A 22,610-nucleotide genomic window follows, 5' to 3' on the forward strand; every position below is an offset into this window, starting at 1 on the left:
CAAAGTCAAATTGGTCATTATATTTTGAAAATAGTCAAATAAGTCCACTATATTTTAAGAGTTGGTGTGACAAATCGCAAGTGCGTGGAGTTCTTCCAATATGAATTTGCATTGGAAATAGAGTTAAGTGTTATTGATAAAATTAAAGTATTATTGGACTACATTAAAAAATATATATATATCATAATGGTTAATGTGGCTTTGAACCTAAAAGTACAATAGCTTATTTGGTATTTTTTAAAACACAACAGTTAAATTAAGTCTAAATTTAAAAATATAATAGTTTATTGGGCTTTTCTAAAACTACAATAGCCAAATTAACTTTGAGGTCAAAGTCTAATAACTTTTTTGGGCACATTGCAATAAAACGTATTTAATCATGATTTGCAGAATTGACTAACTTTTTAAATAATTAAAGAAACTTGGAGGTGAAATATATTAAACAAAAATTAAGTTGAAGAGGTCCTTGTAGTTATATTATATATATGTATATTTGTATGTATATGTATGATTATGACTTGGTAACTAAAAAAAGAAAAAATATGGTTGGTGATTTATCTCAGGTAGTGAATGACTTTGTCTTATGCAATCTTTAATAAATTCAAGTTGATTGTGTTAGTTCTTCACTGACCTAAAGTGTTTTTTTTTTTTTTTTTTTTTTTTTTTTTTTTTTTTTTTATAATTGTGTTTGGAAGGGAGACTTTTTATTTGTAAAAGATTCCACATAAACATAGATATGCATATATATATATATATATAATTACTTACTTGTGGGGATAAGCTTCTTTCTACATCAGTGGGACAATCTTCCTGGACATATCCTTTGCCTGGAGGGTTAGGTAGCCAAAACCATCAATGTTGACATTCCCAGCCTCTATTCTACTCAGTATTTGGACATACATAATTACTCCCTTTCATTGTTATTATCCTTTTCACATTATAATATTTTATATGTAATTTAATTTTCTACATCATCATTGGGCAAGGCAAGAGAAATGAATGTTTAGAAGACAAATGACAATAAAAAGAGATATCAACTAAAATAAATTCATGTAGTTAATATATTATTATTATTATTATTGTTGTTGTTGTTGTTGGGTAGAAAGGATTGCCGGCCATAGAAACATCCCAAATTTTCAATGTTAATGAGTCAACATATTGATAATATTGAAATATAGTCCTTATCCAATTTAATTAACCAGAATTCATAACTTGCAATAAAGAAAGAAAGAAAGAAAGAAATCTGATACATCTCATAAATAATCTATTTGTGTCTTTCTCATAATTTGCAAATTGCCCATGAAACTAGGTGTGTCACCATTGACAATCTAACGAGAATCACAAGGTTTAAATGATCTATTAAACTTTATGTCTTTATTATACTATTATAAGGGTGAAATGGTAATTTTGCACCGAGGGCAATAAGCTGTTCAGAAAGAGTCAGTTAGGAAGAAAGATTCAACTGACGTGTGGTACAAGCTCCAAAGGAAACCCAGATGGATGCTTCTTTCTTTTTTGTGTTGAAAATGCAGCAGACAACAGAGAGATGATGATGATGATGATGATGCACAACAAACAAAACCCACCAAACCCCCCTAAAACTAAGTCTTCAAATAATTCATTTTGGTCATTGCCTCTGTTCCCAGCAGGCTCCATCTGCATCCACACACACACACACACACACACACACACACACACATATATATATAAACAGAGAAAACAAAGAAGTAGAGAAAGAAAATGTTAGAGATGGAAGGTCTGATTCCAATGGTTTTCAAGGCCTTCAAGAAGAACAGAACTCGCAGCCAATACAAGTGTCTCTCCACCTCCAACTCTACTCCTCCTCCTCAAAGCTACGACTTCTCACACGTCTATCCTCAAGGTTACACCTACCACTATGCCACGCCGCCGCCCCATCCCGCTAGCGGCAGAGTTAACGGCCGACACCGCCGAACCATGTCCTCCATGGGCGATTACTCCACCGGGTCTTCAGCCCCGGAGCCAGAGGAACACAGGCTCAAGTCCAGGCAGCTTTTGCGCCTTGGCAGCCACGGTTTCTTGTCATGTGTCAAATAGTATTGCTGCCTCAAACTGAGGAGTACTCTTCAAACTTGCTCTATAGTCTACACTAGTGTGTAGTCTTGCTTCTTTTTCCCTTTTGTTATGGACAACGGCCTGTAGCCAATGCCTTTTGTCTGTGTATGGGCTCGTTTCCAAGGAAATTCGAACTCTGGTTACAGAAAAGTCACTATAGTCTCTTCTCACCAAGTCAACCTACCTTAAGGGTCACACCAATCCAATACTGTCTTCAAACGTTCAGATAATTATAGGCTTAAATTTTTGCAGACTGTATCTAAATTATGTTACTGTGCTGTTGAGGTTGAATGTTTTGTAAAGTTGTTTCTGCCATCATCTCAATCTAAAGTACAGACAACTCTTTCTCATTTCAAACTTAGGTCATTTGTGTTAATATTCCATTTCTACTGTTGTACCATCTTGTAATGTTTTATGCGAATGCTTGTGTCATATACCAAAATAGCATCTTTCTTGGCTTTCCGGCATATTCATTCATCAGCATTCGCGAGTATTCTTGTAATATTAACTATTAAGGCTAAATTGCACCTAGACTCTTGTAACTTTGACTCATTTATATGAAAATTATTGTAATTTTAAAATGTCTCTAGAACTAGAAGTCCATCTAATTTATTTATTTATTCTTACTTACACATTTCCGCTAAAGGCATTTTTAAACTAATGGAAAAAAAAAGTAAATCATGGGCATTTTTAAAGACATTTTAAAATTATGATGGGTCTTTGTTAAAATGACCTAAATAAAAAGAATTTGAATGCAATTTACCCGTGGTAGTATTTAGGAAATTAGCCCTTTCCTGTTGTAACCCCCATATTAGAAGTGCATGTAACCCTTTTGTTTCAAATATGCATCAAGTTCAATAGATCCATTATATATTCTACTTTAGTCCAAAAAGCATAGAGATTATGCTTTCTTTTTGGGTGGTTAAAAAACACGAGAAAAGATATTTTATCTAGAATTCACGACAAAAAAATATGAAAATAAGCGCTCTCTCTCTCTCAATCAATCTTTGAATGATTTTTGTGAGAAAGAAATTGAAGATGTGAAAAATATAAATGGAATGTAATGTGCCTCCATTACTGAAATGCAGGCCGGCTTGAGAAGTTAGGGACCCTAAGTAAAATTTAATATTATATATATATATATAAAATGTGAGATAGGCACATGCCTACAAGCTACTTGGCCCATGCCAACAAGGCCAGGACCGGCCTTCTAGGCGGGGGGGGGGGGGGGGGGTCCAAGGCAACTGCCTTGGTTGCCTACCCTCAGGGTCGACCCTACTGGAATAAAAACTCACCTTAGACTCGATACATGAATGGTGTAGAACCAAGTAATGATGAATGTGTTTGCTGATGGTCATCTAACCATCCATCATGCATACAAACTAAAGATTGTAATCAAGATGGTTAGATGACCATAAGCACAACATATTCATAGCCATGCACTTGAAGTAGGTAGCAGACCTCAAATTTAGAAGAAAACCATATGCACTTGAACTATTCAAATTAGGGTTTAATCTCTCTCTAAGAATTTTTTTAGTTTAACTATTGATTGCATTATCTCTGATATAAGCTTGCTCATCTTTGTCAATTGTATAATTTTCTTTATAAATAACTCTGTATGAGAGTCATAGAAAATTAGAAATTATTCAAAGCAATACAAAATTAATTGTTTTGTGTCTCTTGTTTCTTCTAACAATTAGAATATACATATCAGCTGAATTATAACCCAGAAACTATTGTTCTCTGAAGGATACCTTGTGTATGTACAACTTCTACTCTAATGCTGTTCACTGCTGATTGAAAGGGTAGGGATTAATTCTTCACTCTTCCCCACAGAACTCAAAATAGGGGGCTTGGCAGCTCCATAGTAGAAGAATGCCATCATCTTTGACAACTCATCTGCCGATCGAATAGCTGAATGCCAGGAAAACCAAATACTAATTCAAGTTCACGATTGAGGCAATCAGTCAGCTGAACTGATTAACAGAAACATTACCTTTCTCGCGGTATAAGATCTTTCCAGCTTTAGTGAAGATAAGCTCCGGGAAAGCGGACACTTGCAGAGCAGCAACCAAATCAAGCTCAACAACAGCATCTATTGCAACACACTGTTTGGCACATGAAGGAAATGTTAAAAGAGGGGTAAAGAGGGTGGGGTTGAGAATAACAATAGTAAGCTGCTTATTTACTCTTGGGGATGGTAGCCTGCAGTTCCATATAATGTGTACAGCATTCTCCAATTCATTCCGCATCCTTTCATTTTCTTTCGGTCTGCGGAGAACACAAGTACTCATTAACCAAGAAAAATATATCATATTATCAATATGGGATCGTAGGAGATGCAACCAATAAGAATTTAAGAACAGTTTAAAATCTCATTTACAATAAATATTTCAACAGCTCCCAAAGCACCATGGATACCGAGCATAAAGTTTATCACAACTAAATGACCCAAGCCATCAGGAAATTAAAAAATAGAAAGTTGCTATTGTCTTCTTTATTAAAGAGTGATTGCTTTAGGCATACAAGTGCTATGATAGAACATTAAGAAACATCAGTAGCATGTAGAAAGGTCTGCAAGACAATCAGATCAACTAATCAACACATTTATTCAATGAAAAATCAGAACAGAAGACAATTACACAACCTGTGACCCTGGTTAAATTGATGGGATACTTATAGATATATAAAATTTAAGTAGGATGAAATCACTGGCAGACCAAGTCCGCAAATTAGATAATAATCAATTCCCCAGAGCTTGACAAATTTTGAAATTGGTACACAACAGGGCAGTTCTGAAGAGGCAGTCATATAGAAAAACTACAGGATTAGGCAAAATGCCAACTCACACACACACAGACCTTTCAATATGTCTATTCCCCTCTTTGGTCCTCAAAATGGTTTTAACTCAAGCTTCTCACACCTATTCTTCTAACATAGGCCATCCGTATAAACATTCTTAACATATGACAAGGCAGTTCTGTAAAATGTGTCATGACTGCCAACACTCTGGGCCCAAACAAGACATGATATTTTAAACATTATTGTCCTTCATTTTGATGAGGACTGTCAATATATAATTAATGATGCAACAGATTGAAAATTAGAGGGTGCTTGGTGTGCATAGTTCTTATGCTAGTACAATATAGTCGAGCCAGGTTTTCAAGCTATAAATTATTTCAAATGAAGAACAATTACTGAGTTTCCAAGTGCAGAGGTGTAACACCCCGTTTCACAACATGACAATACTAATCTAAACTAGAATTATGTCGGGGCGTTAGGGAAGCCCATAATAACGGAAGCAAAGGATTGAAACCTGAAATGTTAAATGGACAGGGCTTCTACAAGCTAATACAACCTGAACACGCACCCATGGTAACTATTTTAACAACCATGCACACAACGTTTATAATACAACCGTAGTACACACACACACTTTTGTACATGCCTTAACTCAAGTATCCTAACTGCTATTTACAATATAACATCCAGATTACAATAACAACTTTAAGTAAAGTTAAACTAAGCGTCTACCACCTCTTTGCCTTTGCTTGAACTTGGGCTTGGGGCACCCGGTACATTTGAATAAGCCATTGAAAAATATGATCTTAGTGAGTGATTCAAGGAAAGAAATTAGTGCATGCATTTGCAACATGTAAAAATGTCACAAAACCTTCTTGTGTGATAGAGATGCCGTGGTGTCACCACCACCCCCACTGATCCATCATGTCCAAACTCCTCACATGATCGCTCTCCGATCTCACATGATGGCCCTGACGTCAACTAGCGACACACACCACGATGATGCATGACAAAACAAGAGATATGCTCGGGTAAAGGAAAAACATGATATGCAAGCTAACACCCACACACAAATGAAACCAAAGATGGCTGAGATGAAGCGAGATACATACACGAACCACTCACCTTGCTGTTTTACTTTGTTGGTGTGCTGTTCACAGAGAGCGGGATTGGATTTTCTATAGAAAACACGAGTTTTCATAAACCAAATACCAAATATTTTTACATAGGGTTGTAGGGAATAATTTAATCAAATTTTCTGGAAAGTTGTAGGTGAAGGAGGCTGCACACTCCGTCACGTGTCGCCGAGAAGAGAGCTATGAGCCTGCATGCGCAGGCAGGGCTGGCGCATGCACTGCACGCGCCGGTTGCCTTCTCCAGTGATGACGACCAGGCCTCGATTTTTTTTTTTTTGGTTGTTTTCTCACTCATTTTAACTCTGTTTTGACTCCCGTTTGATCCTATGGCTTCCTCTTTCTTCCCTCTACCTGATTGTAAGCTTAATTGGACTTACCTTGCTGTTTTCTGGTGGTTCAAGCCCAGATTCAGGCGAGGTGCATAATTTTCTGACGAGCTTGTTTCTCCCTCGCTTTCTCTCCAATCTCTCTCTTTCTTTTTGCAGAATTTTGCTCTCTTCCTTAAGAACACATTCCTACCTTTAATTCCCTTAAATGGATCTCAAATTTGATCCAAAATCGGTTTGGAATGCTTGATCTTCAAATCCCCATCGCTATTTATAGAAACCTCCAACCAATCAAATTCATCCAAGCTTCATGCCACCTTGCACCTTGATTTGCGAGCTCATGATGACTCCCCAACGGCCAGTTGCTCCGGTTCGTTTTTCCGGCGACTCGCTGCGGGATTTCAAAAATTATGCTTTGGCCCGAAGATTCATATATTTGCACTTTGCCCCTTATCATTTGAGCCCTTGAATTAACCTTGATTCCTCCAATCACCCTTAGAATAATGGTTCTTTGTATCAATTCCCGAGATTTTGAAAATTTACACTTGTTCCCCAAACTTTTTAAAAATCGCACTTACACCCTGGGACCCTTAATTCCAAGAAATGCTTTATTTCTTCAAGAGCAATAACTAACAAAGATTTCAGGTATTGCAATAGGATTCTCTGCGCCCCTCCACCCACACACGCACACACACAAAACCCAATTTAACTTTGGTGCTTGTTTTCCTTTGTTTTTGTTTAATGATAAGCAAGAATCATACAGATTGGGTCACAACTTTTAAATTTTCCTAGAACTAGTTAAAGCAATACCAGATACATCAGGCCTGCCACAAAGGCTAAAGAATGTACTAGCAAAGTTTGCAAAATATAGATGTTCTGATAGGGTTGGAAAATTTTCTATGGTACCAGTCTTGGCTAATGGATTAAAAAGTAAAATAAAAACAATAGAGAAAGAGGATTAGCATCTCACTTTCAACCAACCCAGCTAGGCCAGGGCCCAAGGCCTTCCTTGAGGAGGTCACATTTTTAACTCTCTTCCATCGCTAAGATTGCGGTATCCTAGCATGGTGGAAAGTTTACTATCCCCATAACTCGTGCAATTTCAGGATGGTCTAGTATCTTAACATTTAGCAGAACGAATGATATATCAATAAATAATCCCACTGTCACACACACACACCCCATTATTCCAAATGCCAAATGTGCTTTCAGGCAGATATCACAAAAGAAAATTGAAACCAGGCCATCTTAGAGCAAATGCCCTGCTTCTGAAAAACAATAGGATCCCCATGATTTTGAAATTATCTACAGAATGAGATTTCAAAAGCAGACATGCGAAGAACACAGATAAGTAGGGTTAGGGAAGATGATGAGGGCAATGCATAATCTACTGGAAAAAAAGAAAACCATGCCACATTGTCATTCTGAAAGACGGAAATCAGATCCATCTGATGCAGAGGCATCAACTGGAATTGAGAATTACAAACTATATTAACATGATTCCATGAAGCAATGCCGCCTGTTTATTGGGTCGGAAATAATAAATTAAGTGAAATTGACAAATAGAAGGGGAACAGATGGGGGGAAAGGAGCAAAACCTTTTGTAACGGTTATGGACGAGAACAACCAAAGGACTGATGTCCTTGAAAACGGTCTCTTCCCATTCTCTGGTGGTGATATCTTTGATGGGACGAATATAGTCGTCATCTTGCCACACCAATTCGTTTTCGCCATCACAATTCTCATCGTCGTCCTTGTTGACGTTCTTAATGGTGATCTTGTTGAAGAATTGGCCCAAGCTGAAACCCCAGCCATCAGCAGCAGCATCTTCGGGCCAATCAGGATCCTCCTCTTCCACCACTAGTGGATAATCGGCCAAGAGCTTTCGCAATTTGTTCTGCCTCTCGACGGGGTCGACCTCCTCTTGGACGTTAGGGTTCATATCAATCACTTGCCGAATCTTGCTTCTCCACTCTCGCCTCTCTTCCTCGTCCATAAGTAAGGGACCATCAGAATCATCATCAGCTTCTGCTCCCTTTTTGTTTGCCAAACACGAGGGACGCAGCCGGGAAGGTGAATTTGAGGTAAAACTTTGGAGCTTCTTCCGGGAAAGCGCATCAATTTTGGTTGGGTTTTCTTTGAACCAATGACTATTAGTAGTTCCAGCAGTAGAAGCAAAGTAGCAATGATGGCAAGGGGAATTTTTTAAGGTTTTCTGTTTGGTGGGGCAGAAAAGATGCTGAAACCCTAGCGTCTGATGCAATGCCATTTCTGCAATGAGAGAGAGATGAACGTCAGAACGCTAATCTAAACTAAAACCCAGACAGACAAGACAGCGGGAAAAAACTAAGGGTAAATTACATCTAGACACCGTAACATTTGACTTTTCGCCAGGTATCCCCCACAATTATTGGAAATTCTGCAAAACGTCAGGTTACATTCCGAAAAGTAGTATTAAAGGTAATAATATTAATGCTCAATTGATATTATCTTATTTTGATCATCTTTAGTCACTCTTGGCTTATTATCAACACCATTATTCTCCACATACATTAGCCCACTATTTATTTAGGCTACCATCCATCAATCTCCACATCAACATCTCACTTGGACCTAGCTTCACTCTAAAAAGTCTCCCACAAAATCAAAACCAAACTAATTTAACTATCTAATTGAATTAAGATTCTCTTTTATAATTAAAAAAAAATTAATATCGATCTAAAACCACTTCCTAAAATTTAACAATCAAGCCAAATCTTGATAAATTTAAAATTTTCTTAAAAAAAAAAAAGTTCTTAAAATTAAGTCTAATCTTTTCAAATTTGTTTAAGATCACAATCCTGAGTGATATCCAACAAAGAGATATAATATTAAGCAAATGAATACCGTTCAATTACTATAAATAAAAGAAAATATTTTTTTAAAAACAACCAAATCCAACCTAAACAAACGAGCATTAGTCTCAAATACCCAACCTAATTGGCTAATTCCATACCAAACCCATTTAACTTCCAAGGGGATACATACATACAGGCTCATAAACGAGCACAAAACTTAATCCAAGTACAGTACAGTTTTTTTTTTTAATTTAATTTGGGTCAGAATAAGGTTGAATAATGCTAAATAGCAAAATTTTGTTAAAATACAGAGAATACAACCCTTGAGACTTGAATCCATAATTGCATTTGCATCACTCTACTCAAAACTATAGTCCTGCATTTCTAGCCACATTAAAAATAAAACACAGCCAAAACACTGCATTTCAAATTCAACGACCATTGCATTTTGCCCAACCACCTGACCTCTTCACTTGACAAGAAGGTCCCGTTTTCTTATACCAGCCGCATCTATAGATAAAACCTGGCACAAACACAACTATGCAACCAACCCCTACCATCATCGCATGTTGCCTTCACGCAAGACATCGATCATGTCGTAGATTCGCTTATCTGCCTTTGATCGAACCTGCATTGAAGACGCAAGTGAATATGTACTACCATCAGACAACAGAAGTAATAGCGCATTAACATGCACATTATTATGAATTCTTGTACCTATCTAAGTGTAGAAGTAAAAAAGATAATCTACATAGGAAAAAGATAGGAGCACGGGCACCTTCTGAGCAAGAAAAATTGTAGCATCAACAGTACCCTCTGCATATATTGATCTGCCACAAACATTATGTTGAAACTCGAATGAAACTCTGCACAAAAGCAAGAAGAAATAAGTTCAATGCTCACATGGCGATGAGGGATTATGAGGGCAAGGCACTTTTCAGTTTTTTATTTATTTTTGGTGGGAGGGCGGGGGGTTGAGAGAAAACCTTACGTTTTATCAGGTGATGTCAGATGGTACATATGAAATGCATGACCAGATAGATGCTCCTCTGGCACACCCACCATCTCAATTTGTTGTCGTGGATCCCGTATCATTTGTATCTGATTGGATAATATCCAAAAGATTTGATGAAGAAGCCAGTTAAACCAGAAAGAAAGGTGTTCTTTTGTCAATGGTTTTTACTTTTTCAGATGACTAAAGCAGTAAATGAGAGAAGGCAAAACTGTTACAGATAAAACAAATTGCTACAAAATTCAGCCAGAGGGAACTATTACAGAGAACATTGCTTATCCATACCTGTATTAATACGAACTCTTTTGATTAACTTAACATGATGAGCTGGCCATGAATAGAACAAACAAATAGAAATACAATTTACCTACCTAAAAAAAACAAAGTCTCCATCAACCCTTCAATATCAAATTCACTTCACCAGTGCACATTCTAGACCCTATGCACCTCTATTTTTGAAAATTCAAGGCATGCATTTCTAAACCTTGTGCCTAAAAGTAGGAGAATTATCTCTTTGACTATGAGAATTGAAGAAGAGAATTTCAAGGCCATGAGGGCCAACTTAAAAGAGATAAATGCCATGATGGCTGCCATATATTTGAGCAGTGATACAAAACTTTTGTGCCACATTAAGGAAGAGATTCAAAGCAGCAGGCTGCAGGACACCAACTTTGCTAGACACTATAAGCTGTGCATACAATAGCTTTCAGCTAGAGGATTCAAGCCCAGTTGGCACTGAAACATAAATGGACTATTAGGAAGGTTAACAGACACCAGAAATTGGTGAAATGGGACCTCCCGCTGTGGGGGTACAAGACATTAACTACCCACGCCCTGGAACCAGAGCCATAACCTGTCCAAGGGTTATAAGCGTTGTCAGAACTAACCATGACCATTAGATATAACACAAGGTCCAAGCACTTCCATAGGATATGTGTCAGTGCTTGGTAAGTTATAAGCTAACCTGCAAGCTGAGAATTAAGGACTCCATTACTTTTACCTCAAACTTCTTCACTTACAGTGCACATTTCTATTTTCTAATCCATTTCATGTCTTATCTTAGTCTCCCTACAGGAATTCCAATCCTAGCCATGGGAGAATAAGGTTTGGCCCCCACCAACTTCTGGTTCTTCTATGTTTTCATTGTAGGGATCCTAGGCAGGAACCCTACTGACTACTCCTATATGTGGGGCTCCAAGGTACAAAATGCATGGTATTCGAGAGGCAAATCTTCCCTTGGGATGGGCACCAATATTTCTCATTAAATCACATTTCAAATTTCCACAATCCCATTTGACACTCCTGAAGGGTACAGCTAGGACCAGTCCCTCCACTCTATAAGAAACTCCACCATCACTTCACTCCTACAAGAATGACTCCATTGGCCATTTCTCGTAACACCACAACCACCCAACATTAGTCCATGGCTAAGGTTTCCATGCAGGTCCCATGCAATTCTTTAAGGCTTGGCCTATGCACATGATCCCAATACCTGAATCAAACCCAGTGGCAAGCCTATGTCGCATCTTTATTTTCTAAGTGACTTAATCTAGCTAGTGTTACTTTATCTTGACCTTTATAGGTTCGCTATGATATGAACCCTAACAACTCATTGCCAACATATCGCATTGTTAATATTGTTCCATACTGGCTAGTATGTCCCATACTGTTCCAGAAAACGATGCACTCCAGACCTTATTCTATCCTAGCCATATTGCAAGCTGAAAACAAGCAATACTGAGGTACCGCCCAATACCCCCAAACAAGACCCAAATTCCAACTTCACATTTCACTTTCTTTTTTGTTTTTGGCTCACACTCGCACTTCCTTCTCACAGCAAAACCATCGTCCTCCTTTACTGTCACAACCCTCACCTCAAGCTCAAATCTACCACCAACCTTGCCTTCTCACCATCGGCACCTCTATATTATGTAAGTTTTTTTTTTTTTTCCATTGCAATCGCAGCTTCGCCTTTGTTTTGAACCAGAGACTAGATTGGTCACTGTTTCAACCAACCAAATACCATGGGCCTCTGGTCACTCTAAAGCTGCTGCTCCCTCCCTCCCTCCCTTCATGGTTGAACCATGCCCAGCCAATTCTGCCGGGTGTTATATGCTGGCCCGACTAGGTTACCAGCTGATCGCTGGTTTAACTAGTTGAACTGGCCAGCCAGGTTTTAACAACATTGTAATGAGTCCATTTAAGAGTTAAATGGTGGCCTAAAACATAACCAAATATTGGGTATTAATTAGGGGTAATAAAGGAAGGATTAGTGCACAATCAAAGCCTAAGCAAATAGGCTCAGGCAGAATGCTAATGACGGGAATTTCAGCCGTTGAGGTTTGCATTCAAAAGCCTAAAACAGTCCCTCAATGGTAGGACAAACACCTTAAGTTGAGGGTTAAAGGTTGGACTTATAGCTTAAATTGTAAAGTGGAAGGTTGAGAATAAAAGAAAGCTTGGGTGGGTCATTCACTTACTTGCAGGTGGGCTGTTGGGTCGGATTTAAATGGGTTGAATCTTGCTACATTTTGGCGGCAAATTCTACTGGTCTGGGGTTAAGAAAAGGCCGGTCTTGATTTTAGTGCATAATCGAATCGTAAGCAACTAGGCTCATGCAGAATGCTAGTGATGGGAATTTCAGCCATTGAGGTTTGCGTTCTAAAGCCTAAAACAGTCCCTCAATGGTAGGATAAACACCTTAAGTTGAGGGTTAAAGGTTGGACTTATAGCTTAAATTGTAAAGTGGAGGGTTGAGAATAAAAGAAAGCTTGGGTGGGTCATTCACTTACTTGCAGGTGGGCTGTTGGGTCGGATTTAAATGGGTTGAATCTTGCTACATTTTGCTGGCAAATTCTACTGGTTTGGGGTTAAGAAAAGGTCAGCCTTGATTTGGGCTTGAATTGAATAAGAAATGGCTTGAAATTTGGGCTTAAGTGAAACCCTAGGTAATAAAACAGTCATCGCTATCTTGAGTCCATTTTCTGAAGTGTATTGTACTGTTATTTACACCCAAGTGGCATTTAAAAGAAGCCCGAGGCCAAATTTGAGTCAAGTCCAAGTTGGGTAAATTAAATCGGCCTAAGGATTTTTAAAAAGGATGCTAGGACCCAAATTTGAAATAAAGGCACAAACCTTCAATAAACTTAAGTCCACAGTGGAACTAGCTAGAGCTGACCCAAATAAATTAAATTGACCCAATAGGACAACTCAAGTAGCTAATCCATGATTGGGGGAAGTTCACTTAGGTTAGGGGGTTAAGGCAGTTAACTTAACTTAGGTTGGCTAAGTGGTAACTCTAGCATGGTTAGGTTGTTAACCTTGTGTGGGTTAATCAACTCTAGTTAGGTTAAAAGTGAAGTTAGGAAATGAATTATAAATTAATAAACAAATAATATAATATAATATAATATAATATATATGATATAAACTAAATAAATAATTAAATTAAAAAAATGAGCATACCCAAAAGGAAGGGTCACCACATTGGGGGAGGGGTCATATTTGTATGTATGCTTCCCCCTGCTTGTTTCTTAGAGAGGTGGTTTCCACAACTCAAAACCTTGAGGTTCTAATCACAAAAGAAAAACCTTACCATCAAGGCTCGCCCTCAAACTAAACCCAGCCCCTAAGCACCAAAATATATATAATTATATATATATATATCTAAGGTCCTTAAAACCCATTATTACATAAAATAAGAGTGTCATCTACAAAGAGGAGATGGGAAATAGAAACACCCTCCACAAAAGAACACACATGAAAGTTGAAAAAACACTTAACCCTCTTAATCCTATTCGCCATCAACCTAAAGATTCCAGAACAATGAAAAAAAATGAGATAAGAGGTACCCTTGCTCAATCATCTAGAGCTAGAAACAAACAAAAAGAAAGAAAGAAAAAATCAATTAGGAGTCCTATTCACCAACACCCCCCCCCCCCCCCCCCCCCAAAAAAAAAAAAAATCTGGTAACACACCTGATCCATTTCAAAGGAAACACCTAGTTTCTGAAAGCATGAGATGACGTTTTTGGCAGTTCCAGACGTGTCCAATTTGCTAGCTTGATGAGATTCCATCACCTGAAAAATTAGATGAATAATCAGGCCTAACACTAGTAATTTTCATATTCATTCAATGGCCACGGTGAAACAGTAGTTTCACAGTTGGAATAGAAGAAAACACAAGAGATGAAAAGTACCTCGAGAGATTTTATTCAAAACACAATGAATAATACAAACTGAAAACAAACTGATCCTTATATACAACAAATGAATGAGACGCTGCATAACTAATCATTACAACAAATATAACAAACAATCAGCTGTAACTGAAAGCACAAATTACAGCCTACTACCAACAGCTTATATCCTTTACATTCCCCCTCAAATCAAGCTCCGTAGATGATGATAAGATAGATTTTCCAGAACTGTTAAGCAACAGACTTTCTGTTAAAGCAGCAGAAGGACCAGTACTGACATTAGACATAGGAGATCTCTTGAGGCCCAACTTGGTACACAAAAACACAAACTTGTCTCTGGATAAACCCTTTGTAAAAATAACAGCCACTTGATGCACTGTAGGGACATATCGAACATCAACATCTCCACTTTCAACCTTTTCTCTAACAAAATGCACATCAATCTCAATGTGCTTTGTTCTAGAATGAAACACAGGATTCTCAGCCATACTTTTGGCTGCTAAATTGTCATACCAAAGAACTGGAGTTTGAGTGCAAGAATGACCTAACTCAGACAACAGTGATTTTAACCACAAAATCTCAGTTACACCTTGGGCAACTGTCCTATACTCAGCTTCACCCACTGATCTTGCAACTACGGACTGTTTTCTGGAACCCCAAATAATCAGATTGCAGCCAAAAATACACATAGTCCATTGGTCGATTTCCTAGTCACTTTGCACCCTGCATGATCAGCATCGGTGTAGATAGTCAAGGACATATCCATACCAAGATTAACAGTTCCTTTAAGGTACCGCAGCAACCTTTTGCAGGCCAGCCAGTGTTGCTGCCTAGGAGAAGAGAGAAATTGACTTAATTTGTTGACTATAAAGGCTATATCAGGCCAAGTGTAGGATAGGTATTGAAGTGACCCAACAATAATTCTGTAAAATGATGGATCCTGAAACATCTCACCTTCATCTGTCAAAGATATACCAGAAGTCACAGGTGTGCTACATGGTTTACAGTCTTGCATTGAAGCCTTTTTCAACAAATCCAAGGTGTATTTAGACTGTGTAAGATATATACCAGTGGAATTTCGGTATGCTTCAAAACCCAAAAAATAATTAACCGAACCTAGGGTTTTGAGAGCAAAATGAGTATCCAGATCATGTATACACCCTTGTAAGGCCAAAGAATCTGAACCAGTTATGAGAATATCATCCACATACACCAAGACAAATAGCACATACTTAGGGTTTCTCTTTATGAAAAGTGAAACATCAGAAACTGCCCTCTTGAAACCCCAATTTTGTAAAGATGATTTCAATTTTGTGTACCAAGCTCTAGGAGCCTGTTTAAGGCCATAAAGAGACTTTTTCAATCAACAAACATGTGTGAGAAAATCTGAATCAACAAAACCTTCCGGTTGTTTCATAAAAACTGCTTCGTTAAGATCACCATTTAAGAAAACATTATTTACATCAACTTGTTGGATATCCCAACCAAAGGAGACAGCTAAGGAGAATAAAATCCTGATAGTAGGAGCTTTTATAACAGGACTAAAGGTTTCAGCAAAGTCAATTCCAGGGTTTTGAAGAAAACCCTTTACCACTAGTCTAGCCTTGGGCTTAAGAATGGAGCCATCATGATTATATTTAATTCGAAAAACCCACTTGCTGTCAATCAAGTTCATCTCAGATGAAAAGGGAACCAATTCCCATGTCTTATTTCTTTGAAGTGTTGTATACTCAGCATTCATAGCATCAATCCATTTAGAGTCTAAGAAAGCCTCTTGAACTGAATTAGGTTCAGCAGAACTTACCAAATCATGAGGTGAAGAAACAACTAGATGTTTAGATTTTGACCTTGTAATCATAGGATGAATTGAAGAGGCAGGAACAGTTTTTGGAAAAGATGGTTGTGGCAAAGACTACAGCTGATTTAAAGAATGTAGCTGATTTTTACAGTTAGGTGCTGAACAATTTGCAGTTATATTTTGAGAAGATTCAACAGGTAAGGAATTATTAGGAGTTGGAATACGAGACTATGCTACTCGAGGGTTGGAAGAACAGCTAGGAAAGGACCGAATAGACTGAAGTACAGAAGTAGATTGACCAGACGAACTTATCTGAGGGGAATAAGGAGATAAATTTGGAAACAACTTAGAAAAGGGAAATTCATCAGCATTGAACTGAACATGTCTAGACACATAAACTCTTCCTGACGGATGCAAGCACCGATATCCAGCTTGAACATAGCTATACCCGAGGAACACACATTTAGTAGAATGAAATTGAAACTTATGCTTGTTATAGGGTCGAAGAAAAGGAAAACAAGCACATCCAAATGGTTGCAATTGCATGTAATTGGGCTGTTTATTAAGGAGAATCTCAAACGGAGACTTAAACTGAAGAATTGATGTAGGCAACAAATTTATGATATAAATAGTAGTTTTAAAAGTTTCTACCCAAAACTTTAAGGGCATATGAGCATGGACTAACAAGGTAAGACCCATTTCAGCAATGTGTCGGTGTTTTCTTTCTATTACACCATTCTGTTGATGTGTATGAGGACAAGTGAATCGAATTTGAATACCACAAGAGGTAAGATAGGGTATAAAAGCCTTAAATTCACCACCATTATCGGTTTGAAGAGCTTTTAGTTTGGAGTGGTATCACAATTCAGCAAACATATGAAAGGTTTTGAAAACAGCTAAGGCATCAGATTTTTGTTTCAACGGGTATAACTATGTATATCTAGTGCAAGCATCAACAAACACTATGTAATACTTAAACCCCTCAGTAGACAGAACTGGAGCAGGACCCCACAAGTCCGAATAGATTAACTCTTAAGGGATTCTTTGCAGTAATTTGACAATTTGCAAAAGGAAGTTGATGCATTTTGCCTATTTTACAAGAATCACAAAAGGAGAGATTCAAATTTGAACAAGGAACACCAATTTTATTCAATATCAATTGAAGAATACGAGATGAGGGATGTCCTAACTTGGCATGCCACTGCTGACCAATTTTAGGAACATTCGAAGATACATGAAAAGAAGACAAACTGGACAAAGAGGAAAAAAAATTTCCTTTACATTTATTTGAAGAAACAACATGTGCAGAATTAACACTAGAGGCTGGTGTCCTTGACTCAACAGCAAAAACAGCTTTAGCACCAGCATGATCAAATGCTGAAGTAAGCTGATAAAGACCATCTTTAAGTATCCCTCGAATTAGCACTTGTCCGGATCCCTTGTCCTTAAGAAAACAAGAATCAAAATGAAATTCAGCAATTAAGTTGTGATCTTTAGTAAGCTGAGAGACACTAATGAGATTCTTTTTCATGTGTGGAACATGAAGAACATTAGACAAAGAAATGAAAGACTTAGGAGTAGTTTGTGTATATAATGGACTAAGGCCAATGTTTGAAATAGAAAGTTTCTTACCATTGCCAACTACAACCTTGTCATTTCCACTTTAAGGAGAGTGAAGAGAAAGATTGCTAAGATTCGAGGTAATGTGATTTGTGGCTCCAGAGTCCACAATCCAAGAAGGATCACTGTGATAGGATGATATAGAAGAAAATTGAGAGGGTTCGGGAGACTGAGGCAAATAGCCATAATAAGTTCCTGGATCAGACCCTGTCTCAGTCAAGTAGGCTTCATTAGAACCTATGGAATGAGCTAGAAATGACTGGAACCAGACTACGGCACACCATTTCCTCTACCAAATTGTGAACCACCAAAATTTTGAGAAGGAAAATTTCTCTGAAAATTCCGATCAAATCTATGATAGCATCGGTCAGCAAAATGACCAGGCTTCCCACATAATTGACAGTAAAACTTTTTGCCTGAAAATCTGCCATGTCCTCGTCCTCCTCTAAAGGAACCTCATCTATTTGAACCTCCTCTACTCATTCCATTTTCATTTTTAGACCACTGAGAGGCTAGATTCACATTTATAGAATCACAGCCAGAGACAGAAGAATTAGACACATCTTTAGCAGCAAGCCTTTGTTCATGCATCAGTAACAAGTATTGAACCTTTTCTAAATTTATTTCATCCATTTGATATGTAACAACACTCACAATTGTCTCATAATCACTGTCCAATCCATGTAATATAGCCATCAGTAACTCTTTGTCGTTTAAAGGTTCTCCGATTGTAGCTAAGGCATGTCTTATTGTTTTGATTTTCAGCATGTAATCATTTATAGACAAATCATTCTTCTTCATAGATCTAAGCTGTTGTTTCAATTGGAAGGATTTGGCTATAGTTTGTTGTGAATAAAGATTTTCAAGAACACTCCAAACTTCAGTAAAAGTTTCACAATGAATAACTTGTGCCAAAACTTCTTTATCGATAGTAGAAAACAACCAGCCTAGAAGTAATTGATCTAACCTTATCCAATTTAGATATTCAAGATTCACAACCTGAGCCTCACGATCGAAAGTTTTAGAATCGCATATGTACTTCGACGGAGCTGGAGACTTGTTGATGTATGGCAGCAAGTCGAACGCTCTGATCATAGCCAATATCTGAGCTTTCCAGAACAGATAATTTCCATAATCGAGTTTGATCGGAACATAGTTAAACGATTTCGCTACTACTGTAAAGTCAGATTGAGACGCCGATAACAACGCAGAAGAGGAGTTAGGTATCGATGTAGAGAACGGACTGAAATCACGATTTGAAGCCATTGACGTTAGTCGCTTGGCTCTAATACCATGAAACAGTAGTTTCACAGTCGGAATAGAAGAAAACGCAAGAAATGAAAAGTACCTCGAGAGATTTTATTCAAAACAGAATGAATAATACAAACTGAAAACAAATTGATCCTTATATACAACAAATTAATGAGACGCTGCCTAACTGCCTAACTAATCATTACAACAAATATAACCAACAATCAGCTGTAACTGAAAGCACAAATTACAGCCTACTACCGACAGCTTATATCCTTTACACACGGAACATCTTCCAGTCCATTATATAAATTTGTAGCAAATTCGTGTGCTCAGCTGAACAAATAACTTCTTTACTAAATTTCTGAATAAATATCAGTCTCCAATGGAATAAAATCACCTGAATAAAAGAAGAGACACAATGCAGCCAACCCCACGTGGTGGGATAAAGGCTTGGTATGTTGTTGTTGTAAAAAGTAGAGATACAATCATAAATAAAGAATATTGAACTTGGCAAGTCCTATTTTAGAGTTAGCAGATTCCTGATGCTGCCCTCCTCGCCAGTGAGTGTGTTGATGCATCTTAAAAGGCTCTCTTTCAGTTCTTTTTTGCAAGCCTAACATTGGGAAGGCTGTGATGATGTGGGCTGAATTTTTCTTGTACATAGAATATGCAGTTACATCCTGAATGGAAAGATCAGATTCAACATCATATGTCCTCTGTTAAGTTCTTTCCCCTGTCCCTTGAGATTTCTTAAATAGCTGGAGGGATATTAGATAAGGGAATCCTTAATCTACTTTTCATTTTGGTAACGGAGGATCTTAGTCTTTAGTCTCTTGAACGACATCTTTTGCTTAGATTTCAGGGTTTCAGGTTGTTTAGGAGTGTGCATCACTGTGTCTCATCTTCTATTAACAGAGGAGAAGCTTCTGTTTAGTGAGACATCATGTAGAGAGTTGTAAAACATACTTTTCCTTTGTTTTGAGGCCCTTCTTGGCTAATGCATTAATTTGTCTGAAAGAGCAATTATTCTGTTAGGGGAGGTGGATAATTTTCCTGATTTGATGGGTACTCTTAATTGAAGGGTAGCCTGCTAGATGTCTTGGTATTTGGATCTTCCCTTGGGAGCTCTGTTCAAACCTGAGACTTTTTGAGATGAAGTGATGTGGAAGTTGGCCTCGTTGAAGAGGCATTACTCATCTAAGGGTAGAAAGCCTGACTCTTACCAAGGGCGCTCTCTCTAGCAAGACTACTTACACCATGTCTCTGTTTACTATCCCTTCAGCAGCTAATAAGGCTTGAAAAACTGCGAGGGAATTTCATGGACAGGGTGACTAATGAGTTCAAATTCACTTGGTGAGATAAAACAAGGTCTTTTTGAAATTTTGATGGAGGGTAGCACACTAGAAAGCTTAGTCAATCCAAAGGCTCTTTTTGACAAGTAATTGCAGATCCAATGCAGAAGTAATAGGTCTTTGTGGCAAGAGTTATAGTGGCCAAGTGTGATTGGGGTGATTAGTTGTTGATGGGGCCTGATTAGTCAGTCTATGGAGTACGTATTTGGAAAATATTATGCATGTATGGGGAACGAAATTACTCTGGCTAGAGAGCCTGGATCTTGGTGTAGTAATAGACCCCTTCAGTGAGTCTTTTCCTGATCATTGTCAGTTCATGTTGGATAAGGGAATAATAGTGGGTGTCAGCTTTTCTTAACCCTCTTTAGTTGTGGATTTGAACATTTAGTTTAGGAATGATCACCATGGGGAGGAACAACGGATTTGGTGCCTTGGAAGGACCATGGTTTTTCCATTAGCTCAATTTGCGGGTATCCCTTCAGCAGTGGTTTCATCATTTTCCCTGGAAAACCATTTGCAAAGCAGGTAAAGCCCTTTGAACAGCATTTTTAATGATTTTTATTATTTTCGAGCTATTATTATCACTAGTAACTTGAGGAGAAGGAGAAGCATTTGCAGAAGGAACCCTCCAATTAAGGTTATGATCACAATTCCTGCTCCCCTGGGAGGCACCAAAAAATGACTACAAGAATTGGGGTTTTGAGCATGAAGATTCCACTAACTAGTAAAAAGTGGACCTAATCATTGGCATGTGTTAGTACATCTAAGAAACTCGCGGCAGCTTCAAATAGGTAATATATCAATTCTCATTCTTGAAAAAATCAGGAGGGAGAGAGCCACAACAACTGAGAAGCTACATGAGGTACATACTTCAGATCCCTCTAGGACAAAACGGAAGATGTTGTCAATAAATGGATGTACATCTTTGTTCATTAACATCTTGGAAATATTTTGCAATGGTTATGGTTAAGGGTGTGAAACCAACTCTCATACAAGCTCCTGGTAACCATTTATCCAACCTTACACTAAAATACTTTTGGTACAGCAATTATTGTCATTAATCACCCCAGATTCTTTTATTTCAATGTAAAATTGTTTCCTTTGCGAGTCTATTCACCTAATCTGCCAAGTTCATATACACCTACATGAGCTTTGGCAATATTCTTAATTACTTCCATAATGAGTATTGTTTTACCCACTCCAAATCCCCCAAATAATTCGATTTTCTCTCCACAGGAATAGGGGCTACAAAGCCTGCTCCTTCAATTCCTATTTCAAAGATTAAGCCAAACCCATGACTAGGAGTTTTTTTTTTTTTTTTTTCCTAAGGCTGTGACTAGGAGACTTTATGGCTAAATGATGAGCTTTGGAATAGGAGATGCCTTTCTCAATCAGCCCATATGTCATGGTAGGTGGTTCCTTTGTGTGTTGTAGAAGGAACGCAAGGTTGGGCTTTTGAGGGTTCTGAGTACTTCACAGTTTTGAAAAGAACCATTCATGTTTCACATTCGTTGTAGTTGAAAGAGGACCTTCCCTTTTCTTTTGAGTTCCTGCCCAGCATGTTGGATGAGCTTCATGGGGCTAGATAATGTCAAACTCTAGTAGGGTATATGTCATATTGTGAGTGAGCATTGTAGCAGATTATTTTTGGTGGTCAGTAGCTTGTTACAGAAGCGCCAACTTGCTTTCAGTTACATCCTGTAACTGCCAGTTGATTAGCTGTATAAAAAGCTAATCCAATTTGTATTGAGTATAACATGAATTCAATACAATTTCTCTAATTCTCTCTCCATTCTTATCTCTGCTTCTCTCTCCCTACATTCTCCTTGCTTGTTCTACATTCCTTTCATTCCAAATACCTAAATTCAGGACCTAGGTCTTGACAGATATATAGATCTTTTTGTTTGTGGCCAAGTGGAGCCCAGATCTTTCGTGCAGTGCCCTCCCCACCCCCCAGAGAGATTCTTTCTTTTGTTCTACTTCTAGTGTTATTTATCCCAAAAAAAAAAAGTTCATCATAAAAAATTTAACAATATAGAATTTGAGAATACAAGGAGAATTCTGCTGTCTGATATTCCTTAACATTTTTCTATACAAACAGATGCACTGGTTTGGTAAATTCTATTTTGATCTTAACCAAATCACATATTGTTATGAGTTTCTCACAAAATAAATTAAGTA

The 22,610-nt window shown here is 37.8% G+C and overlaps 3 protein-coding genes across 3 annotated transcripts in view; 1 reads left to right on the forward strand and 2 right to left on the reverse strand.

Annotated features, from left to right (window-relative positions):
- The first annotated feature begins 1,749 nt into the window (after positions 1 to 1,749).
- Positions 1,750 to 2,076, forward strand: LOC127788737 (uncharacterized). Its single transcript, XM_052317333.1, has one exon. It carries the CDS (start codon positions 1,750 to 1,752, stop codon positions 2,074 to 2,076), a length of 327 nt encoding a protein of 108 aa, XP_052173293.1.
- Positions 2,077 to 3,674: 1,598 nt separating this feature from the next.
- LOC127787852 (thioredoxin-like fold domain-containing protein MRL7L, chloroplastic) lies at positions 3,675 to 8,688 on the reverse strand. The gene is made up of 4 exons (XM_052315893.1): positions 7,957 to 8,688; positions 4,284 to 4,365; positions 4,091 to 4,202; positions 3,675 to 4,008 (listed from the first exon to the last, which is right to left on the reverse strand). Exons 1-4 carry the CDS (start codon positions 8,625 to 8,627, stop codon positions 3,872 to 3,874), a joined length of 1,002 nt encoding a protein of 333 aa, XP_052171853.1. The 5' UTR covers positions 8,628 to 8,688; the 3' UTR covers positions 3,675 to 3,871.
- Positions 8,689 to 9,660: 972 nt separating this feature from the next.
- The window catches only part of LOC127788558 (4-hydroxy-tetrahydrodipicolinate reductase 2, chloroplastic), a 32,141-nt gene continuing 19,191 nt past the window's right edge, over positions 9,661 to 22,610 (reverse strand). Inside the window, exons 7-10 of the mRNA XM_052316995.1 lie at positions 14,185 to 14,286; positions 10,187 to 10,296; positions 9,974 to 10,061; positions 9,661 to 9,823 (exon numbers count right to left, since the gene is read on the reverse strand). Of these exons, the coding sequence (XP_052172955.1) occupies positions 9,755 to 9,823; positions 9,974 to 10,061; positions 10,187 to 10,296; positions 14,185 to 14,286 (369 nt within the window). The 3' untranslated portion in view covers positions 9,661 to 9,754. The remainder of the gene's footprint in view (positions 9,824 to 9,973; positions 10,062 to 10,186; positions 10,297 to 14,184; positions 14,287 to 22,610) is intronic.

The sequence above is a fragment of the Diospyros lotus genome, chromosome 13, assembly GCF_014633365.1.
Source record: "Diospyros lotus cultivar Yz01 chromosome 13, ASM1463336v1, whole genome shotgun sequence".
NCBI classification, from domain to species: Eukaryota; Viridiplantae; Streptophyta; class Magnoliopsida; order Ericales; family Ebenaceae; genus Diospyros; species Diospyros lotus.

Bases quoted from the DNA above. Each gene is read 5' to 3' on its own strand.
- LOC127788737 (XM_052317333.1), top strand. From the start codon at position 1,750: ATGGAAGGTCTGATTCCAATGGTTTTCAAGGCCTTCAAGAAGAACAGA.
- LOC127787852 (XM_052315893.1), bottom strand. From the start codon at position 8,627: ATGGCATTGCATCAGACGCTAGGGTTTCAGCATCTTTTCTGCCCCACC. The intron at 4,203-4,283 runs GTAAATAAGCAG...TGTGCCAAACAG, and splicing joins GCAGGCTACCATCCCCAAGA to TGTGTTGCAATAGATGCTGT. The intron at 4,009-4,090 runs GTAATGTTTCTG...CCTGGCATTCAG, and splicing joins GATCTTATACCGCGAGAAAG to CTATTCGATCGGCAGATGAG.